Source organism: Metarhizium brunneum, chromosome 1, assembly GCF_013426205.1.
Source record: "Metarhizium brunneum chromosome 1, complete sequence".
NCBI lineage: Eukaryota > Fungi > Ascomycota > Sordariomycetes > Hypocreales > Clavicipitaceae > Metarhizium > Metarhizium brunneum.
This window is the reverse complement of record NC_089422.1, coordinates 7,349,887-7,361,979: the sequence shown is the minus strand read 5'-3', so window position 1 is coordinate 7,361,979 and position 12,093 is coordinate 7,349,887. Positions and strand designations below refer to the sequence as shown.

Sequence of the window (12,093 nt, the reverse complement as noted above, 5' to 3'; positions counted from 1 at the left end):
CACCACCACCATGGTTGATAAAAAGTACGAGGATCTCTACGAGGACCCCCTGGAGCGAGCCAAGGCATGGCTCACCAAAGACGACGATGACCACTGGAAGGCCGGAGTAAGCACTCAGCCCGCTCGCAGACCAAGCTCCCGTTCTTGATAACCATCGCTAACAACCGGCCCCGAAGGAATGGATGTCCAAACTCCTCCCCCATCTGGTCGTTTTGGCCGCAAATCCCGATGCCCCAGCACCCTCCGTCACATTTACATTCACCTGCCTCGAGGACCACTGCAACCGCCTGGGCAACCTCCACGGCGGCGCGGCCGCCACCCTCTTCGACCTGTGCACCACCATCCCCCTGGTTCTCATCAGCAAGCCCGGGTTCTGGCAGTTCCTCGGCGTCACTCGCAACTTGAACGTGACGTATTTCCGGCCCGTGCCCAAGGGCGAAGAGGTCATCATTGAGTGCGAGGCGCTGCAGGTGGGTAAGAGGCTGGCGACCTTGAAGGGCGTCATGAAGCGGAAGCGGGACGGTGCCATTGTGAGCATTGCCGAGCACTTGAAGGCAAACATTGATCCCGAGCCAAAGGTCTGAGTAGAGCTGGCCTTGGAGTGTAGATAGGCATTGGATTTGTGCATAGACTGCTAGAGACCACTTTATAACGACACGCATATGTTGCCAGCATTAATAGGTAATGTTCATTCCTCGAATGACCACACACCCTGCCCTAAAACAGACAGACATAGAGGTAGACACTTCACATGTCCACATCACCATCATCTAATATACATGCTTCATTCAGCTTCATTTAAATCATCGTCTGATCCATGCAATCCCGCTTGCTGCAGCTTACACGGTACCGCCGCCGTTCAGAACAATACAGTTTCTCATCAAAAGAGCCCCTTCATGTAGCAAATCCCATCTCGTATTGTCAAATGAGTCCCGCAAGACCACCAGCAACGCCGTATTATTGTTGATGCCCTGCATGGCTTGGAGCTCATCTGGATCTGTAATGCCTGCATACCTTAGCAAATAGTGCCTCATTTGTCGCTGGTTCTCCTCTGGGGTATTGTGCCTCGCAACATCTCCACAAGGTCCTTCTAATGCATAGCCGTAGCACCATACCACGAGAGCAGCGAAGTAAAGTACCCACGGCCTATTCATGAGCACGTCATAGCGTGTTTCGTAGAAGCCCTCAGGCCAAGGGCTAGCTGCATTCATAAACGCCGCTTCATCTGGTAGCAAGACGGAACTTAGAAACTTCAACGCGTAGAACGTAGCATCACGGGCCTTGGCAGATGGTGCCCATTGCTCCTTCACTCGTTTCTGGGCGCTACTAAATTCCTGGGCGCCAATATTTCTTCCAAGGAGCCTTTTAGCACGGGCAAACATTTGGCAGTCAACGATATCCGCATGCATCGCCATGTGGGCTAAATGATGTAGTACCGTACGGCTGCCAAACACGATATTTGCCTCGTTTCTGGTGCTTCCTCGCCCGTAAGGGTCGCTAGAGGGCTCGCTGTCCTGAAGCTCTTTATCAAAGTCACTCTTCCAAGAGTTGTATGCTTTTGTCAACGATGCACGCCACCTATCGCGATCCTCCAGCGCCTGAATCACTCCGCCGCCGAGGACGTTAACCTGAAGATCTCGCTGTTGCATATGATACGTGACGCTCATAAGACCAGCCATGAGAGCGGTTCTACCAAATGACGTTGTCTTTACTTCCTGATGGCTCAACGTGCGTTTGAGACCCTCGAGGAACGATATTGGCTGTATGCCTCTAGCATTGAGGCTTGCTTCGGCCCTTCCTACCTCGGAACCGCTCCTGGCTCTCCACAAAGACTCATCATAAGGCAATGGAAGTCTCATCTCGTGTGTTACCATTACGGCCGAGTGACCAAACATGGCGGCATGAGTAGAATCAATGATGAAGGCGGCGAAAGCCGCTCGTCTGGTAGCTTCATTGGTTACCCAATGGTTCCACCATTCCTCCGGCGTTTGACCGACACCTAGCCCTTTTTTCGAATCATTTAGCGTTTCTCGTGAGTTTGGAGGCGAGTCCATGGGGGACTTTCCAATGAGTGATCGTCCACGACGCATGAGGGCAATCATGGTGGCATGATGAATGTGGGCTCGTTCATGCAACTCCCTCGTTGAAAACATCTTCTCGTACAGCTCTAGCAAAATAAGTGTCTGGAAAACCCAGAGCTTTGCCGGCGGTCGGAAATTTTCATTCATGAAGATCTCCCATCTTAAATGTCTAGCGATAAAGTTTGAAAGTTTAGCGCCTGCTGTCAAAACCTGTTGACCATAGGTTCTATCCAGGCATGCAGCACCGATCGTCATCATTGCTAGGAGCAGAAGATTGGGAGTTGTGTCGGAAGAGAAAGTTGGTCTGTGCAAAATCGGTAGTTGATCGCTGAAGTGGTACCAGTAGGAGCCAAGATATGCCTGCATCATCCTGCAACTCAGCATATGGTCGTCTTGTTCGCGGTCGCCCTCCAGGATGTTGTCCCGGCTTCGTTCTGCGGGAGGGACATCGTGTTCATGGAAACGATCTTTGATGAAGTCAAAAATCTCTTGACTTCTCTCGTCTGATATATTGGTCTCGGGGGAATTCTCGTCAAGCAAATTGGTCACCGACATGATATGCTGGGAAGCACTTGGGAAAGGTCCAATCTGCGACATGCCATTGGCAGTGAATGGTGCACAGTATTGCGTGTCCTGTAATTCTCCATACCTTCAAAACGAGTCAGCAGGGCAACACATTATTATCTTGTTAGATTTTGACTCACTTTGAGATAGGGCCTTGAAGTCCATTTCCAGGAGATGAGCCCTGGGAGGGAAGCGAGTTGAATAAATAAGCCATGAAGTCCTCTGGCATGGCTACATAAGGCGTCTTGCTCAGACCCCCATCGTCCCCAAAAACCGGCCCAGCACTAAGCGTTGCCATTTGATCTAGGGCAAAGATATCCGCAGGGTGATGTGACGCATCATGATATTGTGTCGATTCTCTTCCATCGCATTCTTGACCAGAGGCATGCGAGGTTGAGTCCCTATTGCTCGACGGATATTGTGTATGTGACATGTCTAGGTGTAATGACTGAGGTTGTGATCTGAATGTCGAGGGTTGAGAGGGCATGGCCTGCTGCATTTGCCCATGACAGTATTGCTTCGCGCCGGGGCCTGGAGGTGACGTCAATTCGTTGTTATAGGGTGGCAGAGTTTCTTGGTTAGTATTTTGACCCAAGCCTGGTAGTTGAGCGTCGGCTCTTTGATATGGGCCGTGGCTTGCGGATGTCATATCTGCAGAATAATTGTACCTTATACCAGATGATGCTGTGATACTAACTGGAGTATAAGAACTCTGAGCCTGGGCTTCCGGAGAGACAAATTGAGTCTGCGTATGGTGGTGGCCGCCAATGATAGTAGCCGAAGGGGTTTCGGAAAAAGGCGGTGTCAATTCAGAATTTACTGCTTGTGGTATTTGATCGCTGAAGTTTCCATTTTGACCTGGTTGGAAACCCTTAGCGGCATGGCGATCCATGTGCCGTTTCAACAAATCAGCTCGAACAAAGGTACGCGAACAGCCTGGGTATTCGCAGTGAAATGATTGTGTGGAGTTGTGGTTTAACTGGTGTCGATATCTAGATTAGAGTCAGAAAGTTCCTACAATGCAGGATTCAATGCAGGATTAAGTCAAGACGATGCTTACAAATGCTCAGCTCGTGAGTAGCTCTTCCCACAACCCTCAACGAAGCATTCGAATCGTTTAATCAGTCCCTTCCTACTGCGTCGTTTCTTTCGTGGGGCCCCTTCAGGCGCCGACGTCTCTTTATTTACACTACCTGATAGACCAGCAGTACTATCAGTTGGCCCTCGATATTGTGGTTGGTGAGGCGGTATATTCGAGCTGAAGACTTTAATTGGGGATTGCTGATAGCCGTCAAAACTAGAACCTATTGTGTTGGAGCTCGCTGGAGAGATCGGGAAAGCCGAATCTGTGTTGCGTATATTCTGCGAAGGCATCATGGGGAGCATTGCGCTGTTGAGTCAAGACTGGTAGTTTGACGCGGCGAATATTGTTGAGGGTGAGAAGACTGCGTAGCACGAGAGCTGCCGTCTGGTCGGACGCTATCAACTCGCCACAACAGAAAGATACTGATAGGCGCCTACTGCGGTTCTGAATTCCCAATGCAACAATGTCGCGGATGAGCATTTGTCACCTCGGCCGGCGGCAAACTGCTCAGACCAAGACCATCAGTACTAGCAGAGAGCACTGCAGTGGAACTCTGATATATGGCCACAGCCAGCGGTGTCGGACCCTAGGCTCAGAAGTCACACATGGTTGCTCAAAGCACCGTTCTGCGTGAACATGGGCGAAGAGTTCTTTGATTGTGGCGTCTGCTGAGCTATATACGGCCTAGGTGCTCCGAAGTTAGCAAAATGTGGACAATGATTCGTTTCGTCATTTTTTGTATATGTCAAGCCAAGACACGGGACGAAGACAAAAAAGAGGTAGCAATCAATCACACTGCTGGCTGAAGGGAAGTGCATAACATGCACGAGGTCTGTTGCAAAGGTGCATGAGCCGGGTATAGTTTCAGAACTTCCCCCCTACCAACCAGCCACGGCTGTCCCTCTGGTTCCCCGTCTCTACATCTAATATCGCACCCGAATTAATGTACTTGGTGTACAAGAGGGGGCATGATGAGTTTCGCGGTCGTGTGCTTTTTAGGTTTGAATTTGAGGGAGGCTCAAGACAAGATCTAAGACAGGCTGTGGTGGGGAGGAGGAGGCACAGAGCAACCAGAGACCCTCACGTTGAAGGACTCACCACAAGTAGAGAGAGCGGCTTCCAAGACGTCGCAAGCCAGGCCAACAGGTATCTAGTGGTAGAAATTAAGCAAAGAAAGTGATGTCTTGGCGAATCGCGGCGATGGGAGGGCCTTGACGAAATAGAATGCGGACTGCATCCATGCAAAGGTACTCCGAACTCGTACCGTCTGGTTGTTTGATGACAGGAAAGTGAGCAACCAGGGTCAGGGTCACGGGCGGAGGATGAGATTGCCAGGAGAAGGACATGTCGCTGCTGGCCAGGCTCAGGCAACTCACTGTGGGGATGGGGACCAAGAATAACGGCTCTTGACGATTGACCGGGTATCCGTAGTCTTTCATTGATCCACTTCCGCAGTCTACTTTGTGCTTGAGTAGTATGTATGAATCTGATTGCGGCTTGGATGGAATGACAGTCGATAGTCTGCGTCTCTCGCCAGCCATGGACTTGGTCGTCTTGAAGAAGCAAGAAAGTGGCTGGTGGCTTTCGCTTTGGACGGGGCAGAGGCTCTGCAATGACGGATGGGACTGGACCTGACAGGTTGATGGGGAGATCCATGGCGGCGTCGGTGCATGAGCAAGGTGACAGCTACCGGGACCAAAAAGTCAATCGTCACACGTTACCCTGGCGTCGTTGAAGGCGTCAGATTAATCGATGAATCAGATCTAAACCCGGTGGATTCGTGCATATGCAAGACTCAGGTATGTCCCCTAAGATGCAGCCCAAGGGCTGGCACATTACGTGCTTGTAGCAACATAAGTACCTAAGGTACGGAGTAGCTTCGTGCGGCATCACCCATTGTGCAAATGTGCACAAGCGCCTTCTAAAGTTGGTTGCTTGGTATTAAGTTGGTACTACCAGACTACTAGTACCTAAGTACATAACTCGTACCGCGCCGTTGAACGTTGTCACCGCCAGCTTGTGCCACGATGGGTACCCACCTCAGTGGGTTTCCAGATTCCCCAAAGCTGTCCCTTACAGTTAGCATCAGACCTTCACTCTCTTTAACAGAATTTCTTCTTCAAAGAGCCCATTCTTTTGGCAAGTCCCCAAGTGCCATGCCTCAAACGGTGGTCAATTTTATCAACGCCGGCCAGCCTGCTGTCCGTTCTCAAGCTCCAGCGTGAGCTCTCGGTTGCGCCGACGCACATAAGAGGCTTAGCGCGAAGTGATATCATTCACGCGACCAATCGTTCCTGGCGCCTTGACTCTTTGTTTGCTGGCGACTGTCCGCCCCGCTTACGTGCGGCCTACACCAAGTCACCCGAGAAATCTTGCGATGTCGCACACATTTCCGCTCTTGCCTCGACTGTCATTTCTCCTCTGCCTTCCACCACCACCACCACCGCCTTGATATCCGTCCTCCGGCTCTGCCGATATTTCCACCCACTATCCTGTACATATTTCCTGAATTTCCTCGCACACTTCTTCACAATGCCACCTCCGAAGTCGTCACGGACTGCGGCCGACGATCACAAGACGGACACCACTGGTGGTCCCAAAGAGAAGGGGAGCGGACCAGCCTCAGCCAAGATGCGTCGTGGGGCCAGCCAGTCCAGTGCATCACAACTGCGAGAAGCACATGCAGCAAATACCCCTACTTCGGCACCCTTGCAAAGTGCTTCGGAAGCACAGGCACCAACGGTAAGCTGCCTTTCGAAGCTTGCGACTCCCCGACTTGCCTCTTCGACACGGGCAATGGCCCCTCGGCGCGCGGCACGCCCTTTCCCACGTCCTATGCTGACTTGCGTGTGTGCTGTACAGATCAATTGGTCTTCTTTCGAACGCGATGCCCTCCACACCTACCGCCGCGAACATCAACTAAACACGCCGGCTTCGTTCGCCAGCAAGTACCACCAATTGCTGCTCTCGCGATCGGGCAGCATCGGCCTCTACTCCCCAACCATGACTCGGAAGCAACAAACGCGACGGCAGAGCAAAGACAACTTGGCAAAAGCTGTGAGAAAGCACTTTAACGGCCTTGGCATCCAAGAAAACGACGTAGTAGTCGACTTCATATACAAAATTCGAAACGAAAAGATGGCCAGGGCGGGGGGTCCGAATAGACAACCTGGTATCATCTCAGAACATTGACGATTATACATCGATTCTTCCATTTGAGCGTTGGTTGCTTCATAGTATGGCGTTTTGGGCGCAAGGGACGACGTTGAGCTAGAAGACTGGCCGTATTGCTGGCCACATAAGTGTCTGGAGCCGACTGCCATTGTATAAAAAGGCTCCGGCAGGGCTCATGATGATTTACATATAGTAAGAGGCTGATGCTATGGTTACATCATTGCATTTTGCACTGATTGCGTGTTGTATTTGTCCTCTGTTGGGGCAAGCGACATCATATATACCCTTTTAACATGCAAGTTCCTCTGGCCATGTTTGCACTTATAAGGAATCGATAAAGGCGGCCTGGGGTTATGATTAAAACTAGAAGGTGCAATTGAAGATCCAAGTCGAGTGTGCGTCGTCTTTGCCTGATTTCAGGACGTGAGAAGAGGTCGTGCCTCGCGTTCAGGCCAGGCTTTGTGAAGGTGAGATATGGCAACATTCGGCTAGTATTATACTATTATATGTATTCCGATTGCCGAATTTTGTGAACGACAGCAGCTGGCCACAGGGCAGAAACTGACAGTGGTGCCGCAACGAACCCAGCCGAGGATTGGGTCTGAGCTGCGACGCAACTGACCCGGTCGTTGTGGCAGAAACACCAAATGCAGAAACCCCGAAGGTGGCGGGCGTGTAGTGCATTTCTACGGTGCTGCAAAGGATGTTTAATTTTATTGGCGTAGGGGAAAGTGTACATACATGCCGATTTTCACGCCAAGGGCTTGGGAGGAGAATCTCTCGGTTGCTTGGGTGGGTTGCACGGCAGTACGACGTCCGGCCTGGTCAAGTCCTAACCAACACCCGTTATATGCAGGTTAACCACTTGCTCTAATTGATGGACAACAACTCACAGTGATGCTGCAAAAACAACCACAAATCGTCAAGACGAAACGACACAAAATGTAATACAATTGGAATAATGCCAGCCCTTAACTACGCAGGTATGGGCCGAGGTAATCGGGCAAATTATGACCCCGCATCCTCCGTGGGCGAAATCCGACTGGATGGACCCGACAACTCATCTATCCCGATTTCTTCTTGTCTCTGCAACATCATCGTTTCGTTTCGGAGATAGGGCACGCAGTTAAGCATTAGCCCTTGGCATGTTTCGATCCCTTGCGACTGTTTTGCAAATGCAAACACAAATACGGCGGCACGGCATAGTGTCATGAAGCCGGACCGGTTGCCGGATTGGCCACGCAGTATATGTATAAAGAGTCTCCAACGTCAGCTGGGCTGTTGAGAGTCATCAAGCAATACGCAGTTCTTATCCGAGCTTCCTCCATCATCACCACACAATCCGTGCATTTCATATCTGGGCAAAGACCGTTCCATCATGTCTCGACTCTGGCAAAGCATGGCCATTGACAAGGCCGCCGTCCCTTTCGAGCCCGACAAAGATATCCCCTCTTTGGATGGCAAAGTCATTCTCGTCACGGGCGGCAACAACGGGCTTGGAAAACAAGTTGTTTGCGAATACGTTCAACACAATCCCAAGCAGATCTGGCTTGCGGCGAGAAATACCGCCGCTGCTCAGGCGGTAGTGGATGAGATACATCAGTACAAGCCAGACTCGCCGGTCAAGGTTCTTAAACTAGACTTGTCTTCATTCGAATCCGTCAAGCAAGCTTCTCAGAGGTTCCTTGCTGAGTCTGACCGACTGGATATTCTCATGTTGAATGCGGGCATCATGGCCGCGGCACCGGCTGTCACAGAGAACGGATATGAACTTCAGTTTGGCACGAACCACATGGGCCACGCGCTGCTTACCAAGTTCCTTCTTCCCATCTTGGAAAAGACTGCATCAGAGCCCGGTGCCGATGTCCGGGTAGTATCTTTATCATCCAGAGGGCACTACCTAGCTCCAAAGGAAGGCATCGTATTTGATTCACTCAAGACCAAGGCAGACGAGATGCAGGCATTTGGAAGATATGGGCAGAGTAAGCTGGCTAATGTGCTCTTTGCTCGTCAACTAGCGGCGCAATATCCCCAATTTACCGTCACTGCTATTCATCCCGGTGTCGTGAGAACAAACCTGGTCAACGGCATGTCGGGCGCGGGGATCGCCTCGAGAGTCCTGGGACCCTTGGCAAGTTATTTTTTCACTCCGGTGAACCAGGGCGCCAAGAATCAGCTGTGGGCATCTGTTGCGAAAGACGTGAAGAGCGGAGAATATTACGAGCCGGTCGGTGTGAGCGGGAAGTCGAGCAAGCCTGGGAAGGATGAAGATTTGGCGAAGGAGTTGTGGGATTGGACTGCGCATGAACTTGAGGGGTGGTCATTGTAAAAAAAGGTAAAAAATGGGTGTTTTGAAAGATTCGGAACTCAGGCGAACTTGGGCGTACTTCTCCGTACTGTCTTTACCTGAGTATGTCGGGGTTCCACGGCATGGTGTTCGCACTTTTCCTTGCATGTGAGTTAGGTTCCAGTTCGGAGGGAGTATTGTAAGAACGGCGGTCGAGTTTCATGGCATGACCCCAAGGATGGTTTATTTGTTCGAGAACAGCCCAGGATACCGGTCAAGTGATGCCATAATTTTGTGCGCGGATAGCTTTAACCTCAATGTCCATGTTATCAGGAGATCGATAAATTGAAACACGATAACGTGGAATATGAGGCGTTAATTGTTGTCAGTGCTCGCGCGTGCGTGGGTCCTTGTCAACCCCGGCAGCCGCTGTGTTATAGCGGCCCTTCCATTGGTCGTACGCCGTCCAGCGGAAGACAACGGGTTATGACGGCATTTGTCGCCTCAGGCACCCCTGCTTTCGGCTTAAACCCGGTAGAAAAAGTCCAGGACCGACATGAAGTGAGTGCCTTCGAGAAGAATCCATTCAGGGCCAAGAAAACATTTGACCTGCCGCTGGTGATTTTTGGTTTCATCTCCTAAGCTATCTGCAATTCCGATGAATTGTTACAGCTCGGCATGAATTCCAACCTTTTCACAAAGGCCGCCGCGCCTGCGCGAGTGATTGCGCATGCCAAGTTTGGTGGTCAACCAAAGATCCGACAATGCCTGAACAAAGGAGCAAAGCTTCATACAGCTGCTTTTCGCACCAGTCCCCGTGAAAAATGCACACGGGTGAAGCGAAACATCATTCCATCAACTAAGAGAGTAAGCTGGGTTTCTCTCCTTGTCTTTCGTTCCGTCCAGGCTGGAATTATGAGCTTAGTACTAACCTAACCTGCCTCAGTTCTTCCACAGCACTGATTCTCTGTCCCAAAAAGACCCGTACAAAGCTCTTGGCGTAAGCAAATCAGCGTCTGCCTCAGAAATCAAGAAGGCCTATTATGGCTTGGCGAAGAAATTTCATCCCGATACGAACAAGGACCCAAATGCGAAGGAGAAGTTTGCCGATGTCCAATCAGCATATGAGATTCTGTCCGACCCGAAGAAGAAGGAACAGTATGATCAATTTGGTGCTGCCGGCTTTGACCCTAGCGGCGCACCAGGAGGAGACCCATTCGGAGGAGCTGGCAACCCGTTTTCTGGCTTTGGGGGGCAAGGTGGCTTCGGTTCGCAGGGTGGCTTTGGCGGAGGCTTCAACTTTGAGGACATTTTTTCGGCATTTACTGGCCAGCAGGGTCCTTTTAGCGGTCGACGAGGCGCACGGTCGAATCCTTTCCAGCAAGAAATCCTTGTCGGCGATAACATTGAGGTGCAAGCCAGCATAACTTTCATGGAGGCTGCGAAGGGCACTAGTAAAACAATTAGTATTACTCCATTGACGGCTTGTGGGACGTGCACTGGTAGTGGACTGAAAGCTGGCACACAACGCTCGCCTTGCAAGTCATGTAATGGCACTGGCACTCGATTGCACTTTATGCAAGGCGGCTTCCAGATGGCTTCGACTTGTGGAACTTGCGAAGGCACGGGCACAACTATTCCAAAGGGTTCCGAGTGTCGAACTTGCTCCGGCAATGGTGTTGTTAGGGAACGAAAGACCATCACCATCGATATTCCTGCGGGCATTGAGGATGGCATGCGGTTGCGCGTGGACGGCGCCGGAGACGCCCCGCCAACAGGAAAGACTGCCGACCCGAACGCCAGGACTCAGCGTGGAGACTTGTATGTTTTCGTTCGTGTGGCTAAGGACCCCAAATTCAGTCGCGAGGGCTCCAACATACTATATACCGCCAATATTCCTCTTACCACGGCCTTGTTAGGTGGCCAGGTCAACATCCCGACACTCGACGGCTCAGTCAATGTCAAGGTCGCCACGGGCACCAACACTGGCGATAAGATGACGCTCACTGGCATGGGGATGAAGAGATTGGGTGCCCGAAGAGGCGGAGCTGGTGACCTCAGGGTCGAGTTCCGCGTGAACATGCCCAAGTATCTCAGCGCAAACCAGCGGACCATTGTTGAGATGCTTGCCGATGAGATGGGTGACAAGACGGCTCGACGAGTGATGAATGTCTCGTCAACATCAAAGTAAGCAAAACCCAAAGCATTTGTAACACAAACGGCCTATGCTGACTGTTTCCCCTGCAGCAACGACGCATCAAACCCAGATTCACATAAGAACGAAGGGTTTCTAAAGTCCATGTGGCACACACTTACAAACCACCCAGCACATCAAAAAGAAGGCGATGAAAAGTCGAGCGCCGACAAGCCCGATGCCAAGAAGGACTCTAAGCCCGACAATAAGGATAACAAGCCAAAAGACGAGCCTAAAAAGTCGGATTCTGGACCAGCCTAACCTATGTAACTAACTGTTTTCACATATTACCGCCTGTAACCATAACACCCAAAGAACCAGAGGATAAACCTGGATAGAATAGGAGAGTGCATGTGAAGGTGTTTAAAAAAGAAAGCTTGGAATTCAGCAAGCGGCGTTTTTGGAGGGCTGGGGCCAATACCTCTTGTTGATTTTGGCATTTGTCCGGATCTTGTATTCTAGATAGTGTAGAAAAGACCATGTTCCCAATGACAAATCTCCTGATATCAAGCTCGGTCCATGCTATCTGTGCATACTAGCCGATGAGTTGCAATATATGCAGTGGCAACCGTCTGTAGCCACTTCTACAGATCGATTTAGTTCGCCCAAAGTCACATACTCGCTAGTGTGGCATCGTATCTCAACATGCAGAGAGCGTGAACCGGTTTAGTTAGAAGTATCCCAGCCAGTAGAACAAAACGAACTCACA

The 12,093-nt window shown here is 50.9% G+C and overlaps 5 protein-coding genes across 5 annotated transcripts; 4 read left to right on the top strand and 1 right to left on the bottom strand.

Annotated features, from left to right (window-relative positions):
- Window positions 1–10: 10 nt before the first annotated feature.
- Acot13_0 (Acyl-coenzyme A thioesterase 13) lies at window positions 11–584 on the top strand (the record flags this gene model as incomplete). The annotated part of the gene is made up of 2 exons (XM_014692824.1): window positions 11–106; window positions 177–584. The coding sequence occupies 2 exons, from the start codon at window positions 11–13 to the stop codon at window positions 582–584; spliced, it is 504 nt and encodes a 167-aa protein (XP_014548310.1).
- Window positions 585–839: 255 nt separating this feature from the next.
- klf1_1 (Zinc finger protein klf1) lies at window positions 840–3,132 on the bottom strand (the record flags this gene model as incomplete). The annotated part of the gene is made up of 2 exons (XM_014692825.2): window positions 840–2,730; window positions 2,786–3,132. 2 exons carry the CDS (start codon window positions 3,130–3,132, stop codon window positions 840–842), a joined length of 2,238 nt encoding a protein of 745 aa, XP_014548311.2.
- A 3,129-nt stretch (window positions 3,133–6,261) lies between these two features.
- On the top strand, window positions 6,262–6,921 carry G6M90_00g022420 (uncharacterized protein; the record flags this gene model as incomplete). Its single annotated transcript, XM_014692826.1, has 2 exons — window positions 6,262–6,471; window positions 6,592–6,921. 2 exons carry the CDS (start codon window positions 6,262–6,264, stop codon window positions 6,919–6,921), a joined length of 540 nt encoding a protein of 179 aa, XP_014548312.1.
- A 1,360-nt stretch (window positions 6,922–8,281) lies between these two features.
- On the top strand, window positions 8,282–9,232 carry G6M90_00g022410 (uncharacterized protein; the record flags this gene model as incomplete). The annotated part of the gene is made up of 1 exon (XM_014692827.1): window positions 8,282–9,232. The coding sequence occupies one exon, from the start codon at window positions 8,282–8,284 to the stop codon at window positions 9,230–9,232; it is 951 nt and encodes a 316-aa protein (XP_014548313.1).
- Window positions 9,233–9,868: 636 nt separating this feature from the next.
- On the top strand, window positions 9,869–11,645 carry DnaJ1 (DnaJ 1; the record flags this gene model as incomplete). Its single annotated transcript, XM_014692828.1, has 3 exons — window positions 9,869–10,057; window positions 10,137–11,377; window positions 11,438–11,645. 3 exons carry the CDS (start codon window positions 9,869–9,871, stop codon window positions 11,643–11,645), a joined length of 1,638 nt encoding a protein of 545 aa, XP_014548314.1.
- Window positions 11,646–12,093: the final 448 nt, after the last annotated feature.